Source organism: Gadus chalcogrammus, chromosome 4 (assembly GCF_026213295.1).
Source record: "Gadus chalcogrammus isolate NIFS_2021 chromosome 4, NIFS_Gcha_1.0, whole genome shotgun sequence".
Taxonomy (NCBI): domain Eukaryota; kingdom Metazoa; phylum Chordata; class Actinopteri; order Gadiformes; family Gadidae; genus Gadus; species Gadus chalcogrammus.
In genome coordinates, this window is record NC_079415.1 from 33,466,658 (window position 1) to 33,491,406 (window position 24,749).

The 24,749-nt window shown below is 44.8% G+C and overlaps 3 protein-coding genes across 9 annotated transcripts in view; 2 read left to right on the plus strand and 1 right to left on the minus strand.

The window, feature by feature from the left end:
* Positions 1 to 24,749, plus strand: part of LOC130381355 (uncharacterized) — a 202,832-nt gene that overhangs the window by 76,018 nt on the left and 102,065 nt on the right.
* LOC130381472 (zinc finger protein 729-like) overlaps positions 1 to 24,749 on the minus strand; it is a 34,502-nt gene that overhangs the window by 7,813 nt on the left and 1,940 nt on the right. The window contains 11 exon segments of the mRNA XM_056589086.1: positions 3,978 to 4,788; positions 5,058 to 5,121; positions 6,017 to 6,300; positions 6,921 to 7,054; positions 12,628 to 12,647; positions 18,124 to 19,184; positions 19,449 to 19,515; positions 20,361 to 20,644; positions 22,661 to 22,724; positions 23,627 to 23,910; positions 24,534 to 24,666. Of these exon segments, the coding sequence (XP_056445061.1) occupies positions 3,978 to 4,788; positions 5,058 to 5,121; positions 6,017 to 6,300; positions 6,921 to 7,054; positions 12,628 to 12,647; positions 18,124 to 19,184; positions 19,449 to 19,515; positions 20,361 to 20,644; positions 22,661 to 22,724; positions 23,627 to 23,910; positions 24,534 to 24,666 (3,206 nt within the window).
* On the plus strand, positions 209 to 13,764 carry LOC130381405 (zinc finger protein 239-like). 7 transcript variants are annotated; one of them, XM_056589023.1, is made up of 6 exons: positions 10,227 to 10,482; positions 10,790 to 10,853; positions 11,129 to 13,078; positions 13,182 to 13,352; positions 13,433 to 13,498; positions 13,592 to 13,764. In XM_056589023.1, exons 1-3 carry the CDS (start codon positions 10,285 to 10,287, stop codon positions 12,262 to 12,264), a joined length of 1,398 nt encoding a protein of 465 aa, XP_056444998.1. In that variant the 5' UTR covers positions 10,227 to 10,284; the 3' UTR covers positions 12,265 to 13,078; positions 13,182 to 13,352; positions 13,433 to 13,498; positions 13,592 to 13,764. The 7 variants fall into 7 exon arrangements, with proteins under 7 accessions (XP_056445000.1, XP_056444998.1, XP_056444997.1 ...); XM_056589022.1 differs by having other exon boundaries at positions 13,443 to 13,498; XM_056589019.1 differs by having other exon boundaries at positions 13,182 to 13,498.

The following is a 24,749-nucleotide window of genomic DNA, read 5'->3' on the forward strand; positions in this document are numbered from 1 at the left end:
GAGTTCAGGGCCTCCACTTCAGACGCGGTGAAGAGGGTGTCATGGTCGTCCACCGCCAGTGGGCCCTCCCCTTTTCCGTAGACGCTCAGAATCTTCAGCTCCTTGCAGTGACTGGACACGTGGGAGGAGCCAGGGGCGTCCACACCCAGACTCTCTGAGGTGCCGTTGCGCTGAGTGCTACGGTCTCCAAAGGCATCGCAGTCTTCTACAGAGGGAGAAAAAAAGGAAAAAGTAATTATTTTGATACATTATTTGCATAAAGGGAGGCATTGTGTATTTGTACACATGAAAGAAACTCTTTAAATGTATGCAACATTGACACAGAGGGTTTAAAATGTGTACTGCTGACAAAGATTCACAGTTTGAGAGGGACGTCTCCTCCAGCACCCTCCTCCCTAGACTCAAAGCTCAAGTGGTTGGCCAGGTTAAGGACACTCAACGAACACCAGCGCAAAGTGATCTGAGCACCACATGACATGCGATGTTTGAGAATGATAAACCAGCTCCTCTGTCTTGAAACCCTTCTGGGCTCTTGACTGATTCCATCTTTGAAATGCAACTCCCAAGTTTGACTCGTGTTTTAGCAGGGCGCTGGTCATGATGCTTTTCCAACGAGGACCAGGCTCTAGGAAGAATCTAGCATCAGCCTAGAATTTATGCTGCCTAGAATCTACCAAATCAAAGAAAAAAAATACTCAATGAGTAATGTACACACCTTCACTTTTAAAATGGGGCTGCATAGACTTTAAGGATAGCTTTGTGCCTACAAATATGCGTTTCCAGGTTTTCTGTCTGGCAGGCAACATCCCTTGAGAGAAGCTGCTGAATGTAAGCACTTGATGAGCTGGCCTGCGTAGAGACAACAAAGAAAAATCAGTACTCTATTTTTTACCTTGTATGTTTTCCAGGTGCAAGTTGTAAGAAGATATAAGAAGCATGTTTAGTGAATTACATTAGCCTAATACTTAAAATGAGTTATATGAAATGATATCACATCCTTGATTTGTTTACATATTTTATAGTTCATCTCAACAACCCAATACCATGACATCAAGCTCTGCAGAAATCAGCTAATAACCCTTTGATTTGAATCAGGTGTGAAGGGGAAAACATGCCTATAATAGTGTGTTCCAGGTACACTTTTTTGCCCGAAAATAACCAGCTATAACTGGAAGTACAAGAGGGTAGAAGGGGGCGAAAACACGGGTTCCCGGGAACGCACCATATGTATTTAGGATGAGTTTAACAGGTCATAAGGATCTCATCATCAGTAAAACGCTAGAACTACTGCTGTCCAGTGGCCGGTAAAATACAATAGTTTGTAGTATGGTGAGCAGACATTGTTAAACATTGCATTCCCTTGGTATCCAAGCAGAAGAGATCAGTGCCTGTACCCCCTTTGTTGAATTGTGCCCATTCTCGTGTGATGCCCCATGCTTGCTGAGATGCACACTCTACTTACAGTGTGTGTATTTATAGGAATGAATGGGCGGCCATGTATTAGTCCACTGTCCTTTCTCTATAATAATTATAGGTCCATGGTATTTACACACATAACTAATGCTATCTACCTTAACATTAGCGACAGTAGCTTGGCTGTTAGCTGTAGCGCTAATGCTAAAGCAACATTATAATCCTAACAAGGTAACCATATACAGTAAAGCAACACAATGATGTGGCGTTAGTTAACTTACCTTTTCGAGGTTTTGTACATCCAAACACTGAGCAACTGCGATGATTCGCTCGTTTACAAGCCACGGTGTCTCTCTCAAGGAAAGAACTATGTGTACACGTTCTTAACTCGTTTTCTCATGGGCGGTCGGGGCAAATAATCTGGGCGGGCAAAATAAGAGGAAGGGGAGGTAACCTTTCCCCGTAATTTCCTTTTTTTTTTTTTATTAAACATGGTTAAAAATAATACAAACAGAATAAATGCAAGAAAAAATCCTAAGCAATAAATAATGAAGTTCAAATGATACCGTTTTTTTATAATTATGATGATGATGATGATGTTCAGCTCGTTTTTTAAAAGAAATCAAAGCTTTTGGACCAAACAATAACACAATATTTGAACAGATTAACCGAAACCATCAAACAAGAAAAGAAAAACGGAAATTCACTGTTTCAGCTCATAACAATTCATTATTTTTTTCTGAAGATTCTTTTTAGTTTTGATATAGTGGTACATTTTAAGCCTTTTGCATTGGTTCAAAGTTTCCCTCTGGCTTAGGAACTTTACACACACACACACACACACACACACACACACACACACACACACACACACACACACACACACACACACACACACACACACACCAAAATAATTAGTAAACAGAAAAAGAAGAGACCCGACACAAACCCAACCCCTGTACATGACCATACGACATAAGGAACGATAAATCATGGTAGGTTTGTTATCCTACCAAGAGTATTAAAGAAACACTTGACACTATACTGTGTCTTGTGTTTCAACTCATTGCAGTAATTTGGAGCTGATTGGACAATTCAGCCAATGAATCAAATAGGCTACCTCCCTCAGCAGCATTCGTGCATTGTGCAACATAACTACATGCAGAGAGAAGTGACAGATAGTTAACTAGCAGAGAGCCGTAAAAGCACTTTCTACCCATTTCAGTGGAGGAATTGGACTCCTCAATCACGCAATGTTATACTTAAAAGGAACAAGTAAATTATATATTAATTAAGTCATTTGGCATGTAGCATATAAAAAAAAAATGATACAACGGTCCCAAACAGCATTTGAAATTGACCTCGAGACTCCGGTAAAACACTATAGGACATTGATCAGGATATGCCTCAATATCAGAATAACAACCATGGGTCAAATAGCAATGGCTAGTGGAATGAAAGTGAAAGCAGTGTAGGCGTGTCCAGGCCCTGCAAGTCAGGATGTAGGCTATGAATCAGAATATTTTTTTAGCTAGTGGGCATCCCAGAAACCAATTCTATATTTTCTTGGGGAGGACCCCCGTCCAATACTGCACCCCACCCACGAATTGGATCACCAGCCGCCGCTGCAAACAGGGAGTGAAGGGGGACCAATGCTAGGAGTCTTCTGACTTTGTCCCGTTAGAATAATGCTGCATTCTAGAGGGAGGACCGGCCTAAACTGAGCATCACTGAGATCTAGACATTTAACCAGGGACCTTTTAAAATGGATCATCTTCAACCATTATCGCCTATTATGATACATTCCATCCAAGGTAGTTAGCATTAAGCGCACGGAATGGAAAGGTCAGTGGAATGAACACAATCATGTATAATGTGGGGTTCAATCGCAGTCTACTTCACAAGTGAACTTTGCAGTCTTTTTGTAATAACAAAGATAACGGTAATGACAATGTTGTGGCAATGTCAAGCATAACTTTAATATACAAATTATATGAACCCAGTTTGAATAATTTGTCAATTTCAATGATTTCTATGCATTCTCCATGGACCTAGAGATACCTCCCGCCCTCTCTCATAGAAAGGTGTTAAGATAGTTTGCATTTGCAAGTGTGGCCACCTAGTTTGATAATGAGGCCAATCCAGACTTCTTTGTTGTGTAGATTCCTTTAACCGTCTTGCAGCCATGTCCACTTCACCCATATTGAGAATTGCAATTTAACTTGGTCTCTCCTCTGGCCAATCCTAAACTCCACGAAGGCCCCTCCCCCTGACCTTTGTATTTACCCACGATGTGAACGTTTCCTATAAGAATCATGTACACCCATCGTCTCATTGACTGTATGCTTGGTAACTTTGCTGCCTGTATCTTCCCCTGATCAAGCTCTACATTAAATCAAATATTTTGCTGTCAGAAGTGTCCTAGAAATAAGTTATTCAACACAGACATCGATTATTAATAAAAACAGAAAGCAAATCAAAAGTTGAAAGCGTTTAATCGTGATGAAAAGAAAAACTAAAAGCAGTAATTTAAACCAATGCAAGACAGAGGTCTCAATCAAAGCGTCCCGTTACCCCGTATCAAAGTGTGCTTGAGCATGTGCACTCGCAAAGTGCGTGGGTCGCTGTAGCTGGCGTTGCACTGCAGACACACGTAGGGCTTCTCCCCAGAGTGAGTCCTCATGTGGCTCTTCAGGTTGCCTTTCTGACTGAAGCACTTCTTGCATTGGTCACACTTGTAGGGCTTCTCCCCGGAGTGAGTCCTCATGTGGATCTTCAGGAAGGAGCTGCGACTGAAGTGCTTTGTGCATTGATCACAGCTGTAGGGCTTCTCGCCGTTGTGAGTCGACATGTGGAAGTTTAGGGCATCTCTCTGACTGAAGCGCATCGTGCATTGGTCACACTGGTAGGGCTTCTCCCCGGAGTGAGTCCTCATGCGTCTCTTCAGGTTGCCTTTCACACTGAAGCGCTTTGTGCATTGGTCACACTTGTAGGGCTTCTCCCCGGAGTGAGTCCTCATGTGGACAATCATATTGGCATCGTTGGGAATAACCTTTCCACACAAGACACCAGGCCGGCCCTTGCATCCGCCCTGATGCCCAGTCAGCTCCTCAAGGCGGACGAGCCGTACGCTGCAGTTCAGGCTCTTGGCCACGCTGTGGTCAGCGGACATCGAGCTCAAGGCCTCCAGTTCTGACGCGGCAAAGAGGGTGTCATGGCCGTCCACCGCCAGAGGGCCCTCCCCTTGTCCGTAGACGCTCAGGATGCGCAGCTCCCCGCTGTGTCTTGACATGTGGGAGGAGCCAGGGGCGTCCACACACAGACTCTCTGAGGTGGCGCCGCGCTGCGTGCTGCAGTCTCTGATGTTATTGTCTTCTTCAGAGAGGAAAACAGAGAAAGAGAGAAAGTAATGTTTTTAATTAATCATTTTCACCAAAGATATACAGTATGTACTTTGTACACACTTGTGTGTTGGAAGAATTATATTTTGACATTCTTTCTAACTTCTATTTGTTGATTATGCATTTTCCATGTCGCCCTTTGGATGGTCAAGGGTTAAAGGCTCCTGCTGAGAAGGCAGATTCGAGTACATTCTCAGTTTATCACGGTTGTTTTCTTGCATAGATGCAATGTGTATTACTAACCTACGGCGGGCATGCCTCCACCAATATCCTCTTCAACCTTGATTGAAATGGTGTCTGGGGTCTGCTGCTTTCCACATAAGAAGGAAACACACACAAGACATATTCTTTCATTTTCACAGAATAGTTGTCAACCCCCACTACCGACAGATTAGGCATTTTTACACTGCCAAGCTGGTTTGGTCGCGGCTTGGCATGCCCTGCAATTTCAATGTCTTCCCTGTGTAAAAGACGGGGTAGAATCCCCCTTCGTCTCGGGGCAGGCTTTCTTGGTTCACAGGAGAAGACGGGGCTACACACTGAGTGTAGGACTATTTACAATGAATTGCAAAAAAATATTTATCTATATTTTTTGATTCAAGACCCTTGCATGCAAGAATGAGTTCACATCTGAGTGTAGGCTAAAACGCAATTAACTATTTACAAGGGCAAAAATCCCCAAATATTCTTTATTTGCTAACCACTTTGCTGACGAAGCATTGTAAGGAAAGTTTGTCTGGTACTTTCTCTTAGATCGACCATCTTTCGTCTTCTTTAAATGCGACTGCAACACCTTCTCCCCATGATGGTCAGCAGGTTGCGAATTTCACCGTCTCTCCAGTTACAACTATTCATGTTGATATCGCTGCATCGTCTCTGTTGTAGAGACAATGCAGCAACACCTCTACCCAAGCCTCGCCCCTAGAACCACAAAGCTGTCTTATCGCATTTACATCAACATGAAACCGCCAATATGGGTAGGGTCAGAGAGGGTTAGTTACCTCGGTCAGTGTAAACGTGCGGATCATACAGGGGAAAAATTGCATATTTTTCCCCTGTATTTTCCCCTGTATCCCCGGCATATTTGGCGGGGTAAAAACGTTTACTGAATCATAAAGGTGTGGGCTTTCTATGGGTCTGTTTTAGAGTTGTAACAGAGGAAGCCTCTCTTTTGGAGGGTGAATAAGAAGATGATTTCCAACCTGCACACTCAGCTCCTCACGGCGGACCAGCCGCTCGCCGCGCTCCAGGCTCTTGGCCACGCTTTGGTCTGCAGACAGCGAGTTCAGGAACTCCACTTCTGACGCGGTGAAGAGGGTGTCATGGCCGTCCGTCGCCAAAGGGCCCTCCCCTTTTCCGTAGACGCTCATAATCTTCAGTTCCTCGCTGTGGCTGGACATGAGGGAGGAGCCAGGGGCGTCCACACCCAGACTCTCTGAGGTGCCGTTGCGCTGCGTGCTACGGGCTCCAAAGGCATCGCAGTCTTCTGCAGAGGGAGTAAAAAAGGAAAAAGTATATTTACATTCAGATATTGCATAAAGTGAGGCATTGTGTATTTGTACACGTGAAAGAAACTCTTTAAATGTATGCAACATTGACACAGAGGGTTTAAAATGGGCACTGCTGACAAAGATTCACAGTTTTGGAGAGGGACGTCTCCTCCAGCACCCTCCTCCCTAGACTCAAAGCTCAAGTGGTTGGCCAGGTTAAGGACACTCAACGAACACCAGCGCAAAGTGATCTGATCACAACATGACATGCGAGGCAAGCACAATAATTCTATTTTGACACTAAAAAGCAACAACGTGTCCTTCCCTCTAAGCTGATCAGCCAACATTCATGCATGATGAATTCATTGATGTTTGAGAATGATAAACCAGCTCATGTGGCATCTGACTTGAAACCCTTCTTGACTCTTGACTGATACCATCTTTGAAATGCAACTCCCAAGTTTAACTCGTGTTTTAGCAGGGCTCTGGTCCTGATGCTTTTCCAAAGAGGACCAGGCTTTATAGCACAGTTAGAATCTAGCATCAGCCTAGAATTTATGCTGCCTAGAATCTACAAAATCAAAGAAAAAAAATACTCAATGAGTAATATACACACCTTCACTTTTAAAATGGGGCTGCATAGACTTTAAGGACATCTTTGTGCCTACAAATATGCGTTTCCAGGTTTTCTGTCTGGCAGGCAACATCCCTTGAGAGAAAATGCTGAATGCAAGCACTTGATGAGCTGGCCTGCGTAGAGACAACAAAGAAAAATCAGTACTCAATTTTCTACCTTGTATGTATTCCAGGTGCATTGTAAGAAGATACAAGAGAAGCATGTTTAGTGAATTACATTAGCCTAATACTTAAAATGAGTTCTATGAAATGATATTACATCCTTGATTTGTTCATCTCATCAACTCAATACCATGACATCAAGCTCTGCATAAATCTGCTAATAACCCTTTGATTTGAATCCGGTGTGAAGGGGAAAACATGCCCATAATAGTGCGTTCCAGGTACACCTTTTTGCCCGTAAATAACCAGCTATAACTGGGACAAGAGGGTAGAAGGGTGCGAAAACACGGGTTCCCAGGAACGCACCTTATGTATTTAGGATGAGTTTAACAGGTCAATCTCCTCATCAGTAAAACGCTAGAACTACTGCGGTCCAGTGGCCGGTAGAATACAGTTGTATTCGTTTGTTGTATGGTGAGCAGACATTGTAAAACACTGCATTCCCTTGTTATCCAAGCAGTAGAGATCAGTGCCTGTAGCCCCTTTGTTGAATTGTGCCCATTCTCGTGTGATGCCCCATGCTTGGTGAGGTGCACACTCGAGTTACAGTGCGTGTATTTATAGGAATGAATGGGCGGCCATGTATTAGTCCACTGTCCTTTCTTTAATAGGTCCATGGTATTTACACACATAACTGATGCTATCTACCGTTACATTAGCAACAATAACTTGGCTGTTAGCTGTAGCACTAATGCTAAAGCAACATTATAATGCTAGGTAACCATATACAGTACAGCAACACAATGATGTGGCGTTAGTTAACTTACCTTTTCGAGGTTTGTAGCTGAGCCGAGGAGAGTTGGTACTGATCCAGACTTGATTTTCAGACGTTGAGCAAGTCCAGCTCTGTATTGGCCCAAGTTGAGGAAGCAGCAGTCAGTGAAATGTTTGGCGCAGACTCGCGCATTTCCAGAGACAATACAATTAACCCACTGGTTCTTCAGAGGCTCGGAGGAAGGAACAAAATATAGACTTTTGTGTTCATTTGTACATCCAAACACTAAGCAACTGCTATGCTTCGCTCGTTTGCGAGCCATGGTGTCTCTAAAATATCCCCCCTTACGTGCTTAAGTGCGTCGCCCAAAATTCCTGACTATGCGACTATTTACGCTGATTTACTGATGAGCCGTGCGTAGTTGCTATGTTACCGTACGTACTTGAGGAAGAAACGCAAATTGAAAACAGCTGGATGTACGGAAAGCGAAATGGGACAAACCTCACACCAGGCTGTGCGGCAGTAGTCGTCTACTAGTCTGCTACGTTGATTTTAGCGTCACAACACAACTATAACACACACATGTTATTCATGAAGGTAATTGTTAGACCATTCATTGTCAATCTTTGCAAAGGAATACGATTAAAAGACAAATAGGGGAAACCATCTCCCTCAATAATGTATTTATTACGGCTGGACAAAGATTACAAGTTTTAATCGCATCGTTTGGTGAGACAACTCGTGATTAATCACACTTTTATCCACTCCAATTTAAGTTGAATGAGATATCAAATTGAATGACACATTATCATTTGTACCAAATGTACTTATCAATAACTTAGCCAAGTTTTCTTGAGGGAGTTTTATTGACTCATCCAGTGTGGTTTGAATATGACAATTAGGGAACACCACAGATTTGGAAATTGTAAACAGGCTGTCACTTACTGCAATTGTAAACCAACAGTAACTACAAGTGGAGTTAAATTCAAATAAGTAGCGCCACAGATTTGTGAATTGTAAACAGGCTGTCACTTACTGCAATTGCAATTGAATGTACAGTAAGCAGAACTAAAAACAAAAAAGAATGTTGACATTTTGTGGGCAAAACCTTTTCAAAATCAAAGTAGGCCAAAAAAAAAAAAAATGGGCACAACTCATTAAAGGGGGTACAGGCACTGAAACACCAGCCCTCCACCAATCAGAATGGTAAAAGAATGACCGACTCGAATGGCCGATTACACATGTTGGGTCGGCTGAAATGAACGCCGACGTGGCCGATTTCAGCGACCACACCAAATAGACTAGGGTTACCTACGCCGATTTTCGGTCCGGTGAGGGCTTGCCTTTAAACTCATCCTAAATACATATGGTGCGTTCGGTTTTCACACCCTTCGATGTACTCCCAGTTATAGCTGGTTATTTACGGGCTAAAAAGTGAACCTGAGGCACACTATTATAGGCATGTTTTCCCCTTCACACCTGATTCAAATCAAAGGGTTATTAGCAGATTTCTGCAGAGCTTGATGTCATGGTATTGAGTTGATGAGATGAACTATAAAATATGTAAACAAATCAAGGATGTAATATCATTTCATATAATTAATTTTAAGTATTAGGCTAATGTTATTCACTAAACATGCTTATCTTATATCTTCTTACAACTTGCACCTGGAATATATACAATTTAATAAATTGAGTACTGATTTTACTTTGTTGTCTCTACGCAGGCCAGCTCATCAAGTGCTTACATTCAGCAGCTTCTCTCAAGGGATGTTGCCTGCCAGACAGAGCACCTGGAAACACGTACTGTAGGCACACAGCTATCCTTAAAGACTTCGCAGCCCCATTTTAAAAGTGAAGGTGTGTACTTTCTACACTGAGTATTTTTTCCCTTGATGTAGTAGATTCTAGGCAGCATAGATTCTAGGCTGATGCTAGATTCTACCTGCGCTAAAAAGCCTGGTCCTCTTTGAAAAAGCATCATGCTCAGCGCCCTCCTAAAAGTTAATGCAATTCAAAGATGGAATCAGTCAAGAGCCCAGAAGGGTTCAAAATGTATAAATGTTAGCTGAGCAGCTTACAGGGAACGACACGTTGTTGCTTTTTAGTGTCAAAATAGAATTATTGCGCTTGCCTCGCATCTCATCGTTCGTTGAGTGTCCTTAACCTGGCCAACCACTTGAGCTTTGAGTCTAGGGAGGAGGGTGCTGGAGGAGACGTCCCTCTCCAAAACTGTGAATCTTTGTCAGCAGTGCCCATTTTAAACCCTCTGTGTCAATGTTGCATACATTTAAAGAGTTTCTTTCACGTGTACAAATACACAATGCCTCCCTTTATGCAATATCTAAATGTAAATATACTTTTCCCTTTTTTTTCTCCCTCTGCAGAAGACTGCGATGCCTTTGGTAGCACGCAGCGCAACGCCACCTCAGAGAGTCTGGGTGTGGACGGCCCTGGCTCCTCCCTCATGTCCAGCCACAGCGAGGAGCTGAAGATTATGAGCGTCTACGGTAAAGGGGAGGGCCCTTTGGCAACGGACGGCCATGGCACCCTCTTCACCGCATCAGAAGTGGAGGCCCTGAACTCGCTGTCTGCGGACCAAAGCGTGGCCACGAGCCTGGAGCGCGGCGAGCAGCTGGTGTGCCGCGAGGAGCTGAGTGTGCAGGTTGGAAATCATCTTCTTATTCACCCTCCAAAAGAGAGGCTTCCTCCGTTACAACTCCAGCACACACCCTTATAAAGCCCCAGCCCACAAAATTATGTATATATTTTTTTGCAATTCATTGTAAAAAGACCTCCAGTGTGTAGCCCCGCCTTCTCCTGTAAACCAAGAAAGCCAGCTCTGAGACGAAGGGGGATTTTATCGGCTGGCAGGGTAAAAATGCCTAATCTGTCGTTAGTGGGGATTAACAGCTATTCTGTGAAAATTAAAGAATATGTCTTGTGTGTGTTTCCTTCTTTATGGAAAGCAGCAGACCCCAGACACCATTTCAATCAAGGTCGAAGAGGATATTGGTGGAGGCATGCCCGCTGTAGGTTAGTAATACATACATACATTGCATCTATGCAAGAAAACAACCTTTATAAACTGAGAATGTACTCGAATCTCCCTTCTCAGTAGGAGCCTTTAACCCTTGACCATCAAAAGGGCGACATGGAAAATGCATTATCAACAAATAGAAGTTAGAAAGAATGTCAAAATATAATTCTTCCAATACACAAGTGTGTACAAAGTACAAACTGTATACCTTTTGTGAAAATGATTAATTAAAACCATCACTTTCTCTCTTTCTCTGTTTTCCTCTCTGAAGAAGACAATGACATCAGAGACTGCAGCACGCAGCGCGGCGCCACCTCGGAGAGTCTGCGTGTGGACGCCCCTGGCTCCTCCCACATGTCAAGTCACAGCGGGGAGCTGCGCATCCTGAGCGTCTACGGACAAGGGGAGGGCCCACTGGCGGTGGACGGCCATGACACCCTCTTTGCGGCGTCAGAACTGGAGGCCTTGAGCTCGCTGGCCGCTGACCACAGCGTGGCCAAGAGCCTGAACTGCAGCGTGAGGCTCGTCCGCCTTGAGGAGCTGACTGGGGATCAGGGCGGCCACAAGGGCCGGCCCGGTGTCTTGTGTGGAAAGGTTATTCCCAACGATGCCAATATGATCGTCCACATGAGGACTCAATCCGGCGAGAAGCCCTACAAGTGTGACCAATGCCCGAAGTGCTTCAGTCTGAAAGGCAGCCTGAAGATCCACATGAGGACTCAATCCGGCGAGAAGCCCTACAAGTGTGACCAATGCACGATGCGCTTCAGTCAGAAATGCCCCCTGAAGATCCACATGAGGCGTCACTCCGGGGAGAAGCCCTACCAGTGTGACCACTGCAGTAAGCGCTTCAGTCGGAGAGATGCCCTAAAGATCCACATGAGGACTCACTCCGGGGAGAAGCCCTACAAGTGTGACCAATGCACGAAGCGCTTCAGTCATGGCTGCCACCTGAAGAACCACCTGAGGACTCACACCGACGAGAAGCCCTACAAGTGTGACCAATGCCCGAAGTGCTTCAGTCAGAAAGCCCACCTGAAGATCCACATGAGGAGGACTCACTCTGGGGAGAAGCCCTACAAGTGTGACCAATGCACGAAGCGCTTCAGTCAGACAAGCCACCTGAAGATCCACCTGAGGGCTCACTCTGGGGAGAAGCCCTACAGGTGTGACCAATGCACGAAGTGCTTCAGTGAGAAAGGCACCCTGAATAAACACATGAGGAGTCACTCCTGGGAGAAGCCCTACAAGTGTGACCAATGCACGAAGTGCTTCAGTCTGAAAGACCCCCTGAACGTCCACATGAGGACTCACTCCGGGGAGAAGCCCTACAGGTGTGACCAATGCACGAAGCGCTTCAGTCAGATAGGCGCCCTGAAGATCCACAAGAGGACTCACTCCGGTTAGAGGCCCTGCCTGTTAGTGCAGTGCAACGCCAGCTACAGCGACCCAAGCAATTTGAGTGTGCACATGCTCAAGCACACGGGCAATGGGGTGCTTTCACACAGGGTAACGGGGCGCTTTGATTGAGACCTCTGTCCGGTATTTGTCGAAATTACTGCTTTTAGTTTTTCTTTTCATCAGGATTAAACACTTTCCATCTTTTGATTCGCTTTGTTTTGCTTTGTTTTAATTTTAGTAATTCATGTCTGTGTGATAAAGAACTTATTTCTCTGACTCTTCTAACAGAAAAATATTGGGAAACGTTCACATCGTTGGTAAATAAGGAAACTTGTGAGGGGAGTATACCACCAACCTCGCTGTACAAACCCAGGCTTTCTTGGGAAAACCTGGTTCGACAGAGACGCAACACGCAGTCAGAGTTAAATGGTTCCTGATACTCACTTTAGATTAAATTAGTCTAACCAGGTTTTCCGCTTTAGGTTCAATGCGCGTTCACATGAAAGGTGTGTTTATCACGTCATTTGACTCCCCCTTATGCAAAGTGAATCGTGCGTGCGTGGTGTATTATTATGAATTCCTACGAGGAATTCAAAGTCCAAATCACAGCCAAGGGGAACACGGTTGTCCATAATATGGCTAGGGTGGCGTGCTGGCAAAAAATAGCCGTCCGTGTTTATTCGTAAGTGAAAAGATTCTGCATATTGTCTAAAAAATATCATGTATCATCATGCCTTTTACCCCCATAGATATGGTGCCAGCACGCTCCTACGAACATGGGGCCAAGTCAAAAATAAATATTAAAATAATATTCAACGTGGTAAGTTGTAAGCATCCATTTGAATAATTTCAGGTGAATCTAGCCTATGATGATTTGCAATGGCCTAGGCTCCAACCTTTAGTCTCATGTTGATTACCTGCAGCAAATAAAAATAAAACCAATAATACGACTGGGAGGGGGACCGCTCCACCGCCCTTCACCACTTCGGAGGAGCTGGCTCTCGCCAATAATGAAGGTCGGCCGATGATGGTAGGAGTGGAAGGGGGAGTGTCCTCTGACCCCACTGCCTCGACTTCCAAGGCCTTTGTAATGAGTATGTATTCATGTATTGGCAATGGACATCAATAATTGTCTTTCTAATCAAATGTGAAATGATTGAGTGTAAATTAATAGTCATTTTTAGTTGAAGGTACAAACATTAGTTTGGAGGAGCTGCCGACAATCAATCTCCAATCAGAGGTATATAACTATCAAAGCAAAGTGTCATGTATTCTTCTAAATGCTTAATTTCTGGACAGAATGTCCTATAATAGGTTTCCCTGATTCTTGCAGGAGACTGTCGGCCTGTTACTCCAGGGCGACTATGGAGGTGATTTTTCTGAACAATTCTCACAGCTATAGCATGAATTTGTAGAATAAAAAATGCCTAGGCCTAATTGTGTCACACACATTGCGGTTATGTGTATGAGGCTGATGGTGGATGCTCCTGAAGGTGGATGCTGCTGATGGTGGCTGCTGATGATGGTGGCTGCTGTTGCTGCTGCTGGTGGCTTGAGCTGGCTGGGGTCGGATAACACTGCTGCTGCAGGTCGCTGCTGCTTGAGGCGATGGCTGCTTGAGCTGGCTGGTGGTGGCGAAGGATGGTGGTGTCGCCTTCTGCTGCTAGTGGTGGCGGCTTGTGCTGGCGACGGCTGTTGGTGGTGGCAGCGGCGACTGCTGCGATTGTTGTCCTTCCTTTCGACCTGATGCACTTTACTATCCTTAACCTCAGACTGATGTTTGTGGGGTATTTTCTTTTTTTAATTTTTTTTAACTTTGTTGTTTATTTACAAGTTAGACATACACGCACACCTGTTTACACATTTGTTGTTCTTGTTGCACACATGACTGACATTGTTTTATTTATTGATACCCCCTGGCTCTACTTTGCTGTTCTTGTTCACTTACTGTATGTTTGCTTTGTTGTTCTTAGTCCTTGTTCCCACTTGTTTTTGGTTCCACAAACCTCAGCCTGATATATCTGGCATCTCAAACACTGGGTCCAGCTTTACCTGGCGCCTACTCCTTTGCAGCGTGCAGATGTTAGGCAGTGGAATCTGCATTTGCTGCAGGGTTTTATAACCAGTGGTCCATTTTACTTGTATTGCTTTTTTAATTGTCTCCTTTCCTCACCGTATTCCTCTCTTGTCAACACTTATATATACAATATTCATCCCTGTTCCTTCACTTTGTTGTTTTTCAAGTTGGACACACACACATTCATGTTGTCTGACCCATTGTTTAATAAAAAAATACTTTCATTCGTTATTCTTTAATATGTGATACTTTGTGTTCGGCTAAGTCTTAAAAGTATCATGGTTGTGTGGTCAGCTCCTGCCTCATCAGAAGAAGTTGCCTGGAAACTAAATGCTAAATGGACTGTTGCTACTCTGCTTTCTCAATCGCTCTCTGACCACGGGTACTTGAATCGGAATTACAAGCAAAATCAAGAAAATTCAATAGTCCAGTTGCGCTAAAATGAACATCTTGAATCGTCTTTGACTTCAGAACAGATGTAGTAAGGTTAAGCCACTAAAGTCAGTAGCCTAGTGCTACCCATGCTTATAGGAACGTGAAGCTTTACCTCAAACTTAAAAACGTATCTAAGTAGCTTGCAGTTGTCACCCTACCACTCCAAATGTAAAACTGATATATATTTACAAATGTGCAACAATGGTCAGATAAGTACTTGTGTTTTTTAATTTATATTTACCATTCAATATTGCAATCGCTGCTGGCAGTCCGATTGAAGAACACGGCAGCGCGGCCTGTTCTTGAACTATACAGGCTCACATGAACCTCGTCGTCACGAAAACAACATAAGGGGTAACACTCGTTTTTTATCAGTCGTCATGAAAAAAAACATAAGGGGTAACACTGTCGTTTTTTATTGGTCGTCATGAATGAAAACAAAAGGGGTAACACTGTCGTTTTTTATTGGTCGTCATCAGTGGTGTAGTCTATTTTATTGTAGTGGGTATACTGTGATGATTCCCTCCCAGCCTCGTACAATCCTGGTGCGACACCCCATAAGCGCCACACACGTACCAGGCCCCCAGGATAGGCATATACTTCCGCAATCCACCCGTGCTCAGAGGCCAAGCCTGGTATTGCAGCCATAGACATCAGGGTTAGCATGGGTAGCACTAGGCTACTGACTTTAGTGGCTTAACCTTACTACATCTGTTCTGAAATCAGAATCAAAAGTATCACATATATAAAAAGTATTTTTTTTATTAAACAATGGGTCAGACAACAAGAGTGTGTGTGTGTCCAACTTGAAAAACAACAACAAAGTGAAGGAACAGGGATGAATATTGTGTTAACAAGAGAGGAATGCGCTGAGGAAAGGAGACAATTAAAAAAGCAATACAAGTAAAATGGACCACTGGTTATAAAACCCTGCAGCAAATGCAGATTCCACTGTCTAACATCTGCACGCTGCAAAGAGAGTAGGCACCAAGTAAAGCCGGGCCCCGTTTCCCGAAAGCATCGTTAGCCTAAGTCAGGGGTGCCCAACCTTTTTTGACCCAAGATCTACTTTTCAAGTAGCCAACCTCCCGAGATCTACCAGCAAACCTACCTTCAAGCCGGGGGGGGGGGGGAGGGGGGTAGAGAACAATTGTTGACGGGGGGGGGGGGGGGGGGGGTTGTATCGTGAACCTACGGACTTCAATGGGGGTTTCATTCCGTCTGCGCACGGCACCTTCTCAACGATAATCAATAATCTTCCTCCCACTCAGGGTGAAAATGGTAGGTCTTAGCTTGTTTCCCCTCAGCCATGCCAACGTTTAGGAGTGTGTAACTACTGTTGACGGCTTTCAACTGCTGTTAACAGCACATGCGCTACCGCGCGTATATGCTACCGCGCAAATTTAATTTCATTAAAAAAAAAAATAATAATAATTTTTTTTTTTTTCTTCACCCCTTCGCGATCGACTTGGGATCTGTCGGCGATCTACTGGTAGACCGCGATCGACTGGTTGGGCACCCCTGGCCTAAGTGGATCGCAGAGTGGGTCGTACGAGCATCGTACAGTTTTCACATTTTTCCCGAAAGCATCGTTGGTAACGAATGTCTTGAAAACGCTCGTAGCTAATGAGTGCTCCAGGGTACTCGTAGGAGGGTAAGAGCATCATTAGCCTACTATAGAGTGAACTCATTATTGCATGCGGGTGTCTTCATTCATAAAAACAATAAAACATTCGGGAGTAGGCCTACGCAATAATACAAATTATTCTAAAGAGGTCAGAGACTCCGTGCGCAGCCCCGCCTTCCCAGTGAACCAAGAAACCCCGCACCGTGACGAACGGGGGATTTGACCCCCTCGGTTTTACACAGGAAACTTGAGATAAGAAGGTGAAATCGCCGGGCGTGCCAGCAGCAGCCACCATCATCATCCACCTTCAGCAGCAGCCACCATCAGCAGCATTCACCTTCAACAGCATTCACCTTCAGCAGCATCCACCATCAGCCTCATACACATAACCGCTATGTCTGTGACACAATTAGGCCTAGGCATTTTTTATTCTACAAATTCATACTATAGCGGTGAGAATTGTTCAGAAAAATCACCTCCACGGTCGCCCTGGAGTCACAGGGCGACAGTCTCCTGCAAGAATCAGGGAAACCTATTATAGGACATTCTGTCCAGAAATTAAACATTTAGAACAGTACGTGACACTTTGCTTTGATAGTTATATACCTTTGATTGGAGATTGATTGTCTGCAGCTCCTCCAAACTAATGTTTGTACCTTCAACTAAAAATGACAATTAATTTACACTCAATCATTTCACATTTGATTAGCAAGACAATTATTGATGTCCATTGCCAATACATGAATACATACTCATTACAAAGGCCTTGGAAGTCGAGGCAGTGGGGTCAGAGGACACCCCCCTTCCACTCCTACCATCATCGGCCAACCTTCGTTATAGGCGAGAGCCAGCTCCTCCTAGTGGTGAAGGGCGGTGGAGCGGTCCTCCTCCCAGTCGTATTAAATCTGGTTTTATTTTTATTTGCTGCAGGTAATCAACTTGTGACTAAAGGTTGGAGCCTAGGCCATTGCAAATCATAGGCTAGATTCACCTGAAATTATTCAAATGGATGCTTACAACTTACCACATTGAATATTATTTTAATATTTATTTTTGACTTGGCCCCATGTTCGTATGAGCGTGCTGGCACCACATCTATGGGGGTAAAAGGCATGATGATACATGATATTTTTAGACAATATGCAGAATCTTTTCACTTACGAATGAACACGGACGGCTATTTTTTGCCAGCACGCTACCCTAGCCATATTATGGGCAACCGTGTTCCCCTTGGCTGTGATTTGGACCTTGAATTCCTCGTAGGAATTCATAATACACCACGCACGCACGATTCAATTTGCATAAGGGGGAGTCAAATGACGTGATACACACCTTTTATGTGAACGCGCATTGAACCTAAAGCGGAAAACCTGGTTAGACTAATTGAATCTAAAGTGAGTATCAGGAACCATTTAACTCTGACTGCGACGCAACTGACTGCGAGTTGCGTCTCTGTCGAACCAGGTTTTCCCAAGAAAGCCTGGGTTTGTACAACGAGGTTCGTGGTATACTCCCCTCACAAGTTTCCTTTGTATTTACCAACGATGTGAACGTTTCCTAATATTTTGCTGTTAGAAAAGTCAGAGAAATAAGTTCTTTATCACGGACATAAATTACTAAAAGCGAATCAAAAGCAGGAAAGTGTTTAATCCCGATGAAAAGAAAAACTAAAAGCAGTAATTTCGACAAATACCGGACAGAGGTCTCAATCAAAGCGCCCCGTTACCCTGTGTGAAAGCACCCCATTGCCCGTGTCCTTGAGCATGTGCACACTCAAAGTGCTTGGGTCGCTGTAGCTGGCGTTGCAATGCACTAACAGGCAGGGCCTCTAACCGGAGTGAGTCCTCTTGTGGATCTTCAGGTTGCTTTTGTGACTGAAGCGCATCGGGCATTGGTCACACTTGTAGGGCTTCTCCCCAGAGTGAGTCCTCAGGTGGATATTAAGGACATCTCTCCGACTGCAGCGCTTGCTGCATTGGTCACACTTGTAGGGCTTCTCCCCGGAGTGACTCCTCATGTGTTTATTCAGGGTGCCTTTCTCACTGAAGCACTTCGTGCATTGGTCACACTTGTAGGGCTTCTCCCCGGAGTGAGTCCTCATGTGGTTCTTCAGGATGTAATTCTGACTGAAGCGCATCATGCATTGATCACACTTGTAGGGCTTCTCGCCAGAGTGAATCATCATGTGGAATTTCAGGTGGCCTTTCTGTCCGAAGCGCATCTTGCATTGGTCACACCTGTAGGGCTTCTCCCCAGAGTGAGTCCTCATGTGTCTATTCAGGTGGCCTTTCAGACTGAAGCACTTCATGCATTGGTCACACCTGTAGGGCTTCTCCCCAGAGTGAGTTCTCATGTGGATCTTCAGGGCGTAGCTATCACTGAAGCGCTTTGTGCATTGGTCACACTTGTAGGGCTTCTCGTCGTTATGGGTCCTCATCATATTGGCCTTGTTGGGAATAACCTTTCCACACAAGACACCGGGCCGGCCCTTGCGGCCGCCCTGATGCCCAGTCAGCTCCTCAAGGCGGACGAGCCTCACGCTGCAGTTCAGGCTCTTGGCCACGCTGTGGTCAGCGGACTGCGAGCTCAAGGCCTCCGGTTCTGACGCGGCAAAAAGGGTGTTATGGATGTCCACCGCCAGTGGGCCCTCCCCTTGTCCGTAAACGCTCAGGATGCGCAGCTCCCCGCTGTCACTTGACATGTGGGAGGAGCCAGGGGCGTCCACACGCAGACTCTCCGAGGTGGCGCCGCGCTGCGTGCTGCAGTCTCTGATGTCATTGACGTCTTCTTCCAGAGAGGAAAACAGAGAAAGAGAGAAAGTAATGTTTTTAATTAATCATTTTCACAAAAGGTATACAGTATGTACTTTGTACACACTTGTGTATTGGAAGAATTATATTTGGACATTCTTTCTAACTTCTATTTGTTAATAATGCATTGTCCCTGTTGCCCTTTGGATGGTCAAGGGTTGAAGGCTCCTGCTGAGAAGGCAGAATCAAGTACATTCTCAGTTTAAAGTTTTCTTGCATAGATGCAATGTGTATTACTAACCTACGGCGGGCATGCCTCCACCAATATCCTCTTCAACCTTGATTGAAATGGTTTCTGGTGTCTGCTGCTTTCCACATAAAGAAGGAAACACAAAATACACACAAGACATATTCTTTCATTTTCACAGAATAGTTGTCAATCCCCACTAACGACAGATTAGGCATTTTTACACTGCCAATCTGGTTCGGTCGCGGCTTGGCACGCCCTGCAATTTGCAACACTGCCAAGCTGATAAAATCCCCCTTCGTCTCGGAGCTGGCTTTCTTGGTTCACAGCAGAAGGCGGGGCTACACACTGGAGGACTTTATACAATGAATTGCAAAAAAAATAAATTTGATTCAAGACCCTCGCATTCAAGAATGAGTTCACATCAGAGTGTAGAGTAAAACGCGATTAACTATTCACAAGTGCAAAAATCCCAACGTATTCTTTATTTTGCTAACCACTCTGCTGACGAAGCATTGTAAGGAAAGTTTGCCTGGTACTTTCTCTTAGATCAACCATTTTTCGTCTTCTTTAAATGCGACTGCATCACCATTTCTCCCGTGATGGTCAGCATCATTGTGATATCGCTAAATCTTCTCTGTTGTATAGACAATGCAGCAACACCCCTACCCAAGCCTCGCCCCAAGAACCGCAAAGCTGTCTTATCGCATTTACATCAAAATGAAACCGCCAATATGTGTAGGGTCAGAGAGGGTTAATCGGGGTGCGAAATAAAGCCTGTAAATTAATTCCGTCAGTGTAAACGCGCGGATCACACAGGGGAAAAGTTGGGCATAAGACGGGCATATTTGGCAGTGTAAAAAGGTTTACTGAATCATAAAGGTGTGGGCTTTCTATGGGTTTGTTTTAGAGTTGTAACAGAGGAAGCCTCTCTTTTGGATGGTGAATGAGAAGATGATTTCCAACCTGCACACTCAGCTCCTCACGGCAGACCAGCCGCTCGCCGCGCTCCAGGCTCTTGGCCGCGCTGTGGTCCGCAGACAGCGAGTTCAGGGCCTCAACTTCTGACGCGGTGGAGAGGGTGTCATGGCCGTCCACCGCCAGTGGGCCCTCCCCTTTACCGTAGACACTCAGAATCTTCAGTTCCTCGCTGTGGCTGGACCAGTGGGAGGAGCCAGGGGCGTCCACACCCAGACTCTCTGAGGTGGCGCCGCGCTGCGTGCTACGGTCTCCAAAGGCATCACAGTCTTCTGCAGAGGGAGAAAAAAAAGACCAAGTAATTGTTTTGATACACTGTTTGCATAAAAGGAGGAAGTGTGTATTTGTACACATGAAATACATTTTTTAAATGCATGTTTATTAGGGCTGTAACGATATGCATATCGAAACCGGAATCACGACACTCAAAACCACAAACCTGTCTCGCGGTGTGAGAAGGCACAAGCACGACACGCCCTTTCTAACTCTCCGGTCAAATTGTCAGATTGAAATTTGCTAATAATCGGTCTAAATAATAGTCTGCTGACACCCCTCCTCTTATCGATGCCGTAAATCTGCGACGAGATGCCCTCTCTGTGATGACAGCTCTCCGTGGCTACGGAGGATTGCATTTCTCCACAGCCTGCAAAGTCCTCATATGCGATATGAACGACATTTATCCAGAGTGGGACAAATGCGAAAAAATTGCCTGTGTGATCCCTGTCTCTAGTGTTTTGTGTGCTTTGAACGGCAGTTTGTCTGCTTATAGGTCGGAATGAAGCGGCCACCCATTATTGACAGGATGGGTACTTTATTCTACCGGACTCGTTTGTTTCTTCACTAGACACACACACACACACACACACACGGTACCGCTTGCTTTCCTCACTCGTCCACTCACTCGCTGACGTCACTCACACACACGTACATACGCTACTCGTAACACTGCCTCGTTATCGCGAATCAGACGTTCATGTTTTTTCCCCATCTATTTGAAAGTTAAGGCGGCTGCATGCTTCAGCGTTGGTGTTACGTTGTTGCGCAAAATTTACTCAAAGCAATTCATGCTCCCTTTTAGGTTGCGCGTGTTGCCAAGCAATTTACCGCCAGAACAGTAGGTGGAGTAATATGTGGAGTAAAGTTTTTCGTTGAAGACGACCTCGAGAATGACGTCTTTGTCTGTGGGAGTCGTTGGTTTGTTTATGTGCCAGATCTTGTTCTCCCCATACACAGTGAATGATGGCAACAGACAGAGGAACAGGGGTGATGAAGTTGTTGATCATTGGGGTTGTATAAATGTGCATATCTAGAAAAATCGCCCGACGCACGCAAGACGTGAGAAGTCGCGCAAGGGGTGCGCAAGGGCCTCTTGCGCTTACGTAACTGAGCATAAATCGGCCTTAAGGCTATTAAACATGTTGCATTCTATACGGCCTGATTATGTCATTATTTAAGCTACATAGCCTAATAAGAATCCATAATAGGATATTTGACTAAACCACAAAACTAGTTGAGGGTTTTTGCCTACCTGCAAGCATCCTCCAACTGCAATTAGACTTTGGTTATTTATTTATTAATATAGCGATACATTAATAGTATTCTTTCTGTTCCAATCTGATCAGTGTTCCAAAATATTTTTTTATTAAAAGTTGCATTAAGTTTATTGTTACTTAAGTGTTGTTTAAATAAAAAGCTTTTTACATTAAAAAAATCGTGGGATGTATCGAACCGTGGGTCAAAAATCTTGATACAATCGTGAGTTGGTTTATTGTTACAGCCCTAATGTTTATGCAACATTGAGACCGAGGGTTTAAAATGTGTACTGCAGACACAGATTAAGAGTTTTGGAGAGGGATGTCTCCTCCAGCACCCTCCCCCCTAGACTCAAAGCTCAAGCGGAGGCCAGGTGGAGGACACTGAACGAACACCAGTGCAAAATGATCTGAGCACAACATGACATGAGAGACAAGTGCAATTATTCTATTTTGACAATAGCAAGTGACAACGTGTCCTTCCCTGTAAGCTGATCAGCTAACATTTATACATTTCGAGTTCATTGATCTTTGAGAATAATAAACCAGCTCATGTGATATTTATCTTGAAGCCCTTCTGGGCTCTTGACTGATTCCATCTTTGAAATACAACTCCCAAGTTTGACTCATGTTTAACAGGGCGCTGGTCATGATGCTTTTCCAAAGAGGACCAGGCTTTTCAGCGCAGTTAGAATCGAGTACATTCTCAGTTTATCCAGGTTGTTTGCTTGCATGGATGCAATGTGTATTACTAACCTACAGCGGGCATGCCTCCACCAATATCCTCTTCAACCTTGATTGAAATGGTGTCTGGGGTCTGCTGCTTTCCACATAGAGAAGGAAACACACACACAAGACATTATTTCATTTGCACAGAATAGTTGTCAATCCCCACTAAGGACACATTATGCATTTTTACTCTGCCAAGCCGGTTCGTTCGCGGCTTTGCACGCCCTGCATATTCATTGTCTTGCCTGTGTACAACAGAGGGGGTAAAATCCCCCTTCGTCACGGAGCCAGCTTTCTTGGTTCACTGGAGATGGCGGGGCTATGCACGGAGAGTACACGTCTTATCGATAAATTGCATACTCCGAATGTCTTTTTTCTTTAGATTCACTCATTCTAGCATGCAAGAATAAGTTGACATCTGAGTGTAGACTAAAACGCGATTCACTATTTACAAGCGCAAAATCAACAACATATTCTTTATTTGGCTGACCACTTTGCTGACCAAGCAGCGTAAGGAAAGTTCTTCTGGTATTTTCTCGTAGATCGCACTCTCTCCCCGTCTTCGTTAAATGCGACTGCATCACCTTCCATCCCATGACGGTCAGCAGCTTGCAGATATCAGTATCCCTCCAGTTATAACTACTCATGTTGAAATCACTGCGTTGTCTCTGTTGCATAGACAATGCAGCAGTAACACCTCTACCAAAGTCCCTTCCCTGGAACCTCAAAGCTGTCTGATCACATTTACATCTAAATGAAAGGCGCCAATATGTGTAGGGTCTGAGAGGGTAAATTGGGGTGCGAAATCAAGCCGGTAAATGACCACGGTCAGTGTAAACGCGCGGACCATGCAAGGAAAAAGGTGGGCATAAGACGGGCATATTTGGCAGCGTTTACTGAATCATAAAGGGGTGTGCTTTCTAGGGGTGTGTGCTGGAGTTGTAACAGAGGAAGCCTCTCATTTGGATGCTGAATAAGAAGATGACTTCCAACCTGCACACTCAGCTCCTCGTGGCAGACCAGCCGCTCGCCGCGCTCCAGGCTCTTGGCTGCGCTGTGGCCCGCAGACAGCGAGTTCAGGGCCTCCACTTCTGACGTGGTGAAGAGGGTGTCATGTCCGTCCACCGCCAGTGGGCCCTCCCCTTTACCGTAGACGCTCAGGATCTTCAGCTCCCCGCTGTGACTGGACATGTGGGAGGAGCCAGGGCCGTCCACACCCAGACTCTCCGAGGTGGCGCCGCGCTGCGTGCTACGGTCTCCAAAGTCATCGCAGTCTTCTGCAGAGGGAGAAAAACAATGACAGAAAGTAATAGTGTTCATACACTGTTTGCATAAAAGAAGAAAGTGTAATGGTACATTTGAAACTCTTTAAAGGTATGTTTATGTAACATTGAGAGAGGGTTTAAAATGTGTACTACAGACAAAGATTCAGAGTTTTGGAGAGGGACATCTCCTCCAGCACCCTCCCCCCTAGACTCAAAGCTCAAGCGGGGGCCAGGTGGAGGACACTGAACGAACACCAGCGCAAAATGATCTGAGCATGACAAGACATGAGAGACAAGCGCAATTACTCTATTTTGACAATAACAAGCGACAACGTGTCCTTCCCTGTAAGCTGATCAGCTAACATTTATACATTTTGAATTCATTGATGATTGATGATTGATTGAGAATGATTAACAGCTCATGTGATATCTGTCCTGAAACCCTTCTGGGCTCTTGACTGATTCCATCTTTGAAATACAACTCCCAAGTTTGACTTGTGTTTAACAGGGCGCTGGTCATGATGCTTTTCCTAAGATGACCAGGCTTTTTAGGTAGGATCTAGAATCAGCCTAGTCTTTGCTGCCTAGAATCTACTACATCAAAAGTAAATGTACTTATGGTGGAAAGTACAAACCTGAGTTTGTAAAGTGGGGCGGCAAAGTCTTTAAGGATAGCTGTGTGCCTACAGTACGTGTTTCCAGGTGGTCTGTATGGCAGGCAACATCCCTTGTGAGAAGCAGCTGAATGTAAGCACTTGATGTGCTGATCTGTGTAGAGACAACAAGGTCAAATTAGTAGTCAATGTATTACTTTGTATATATTCCAGGTGCAAGTTGGAAGAAGACATAAG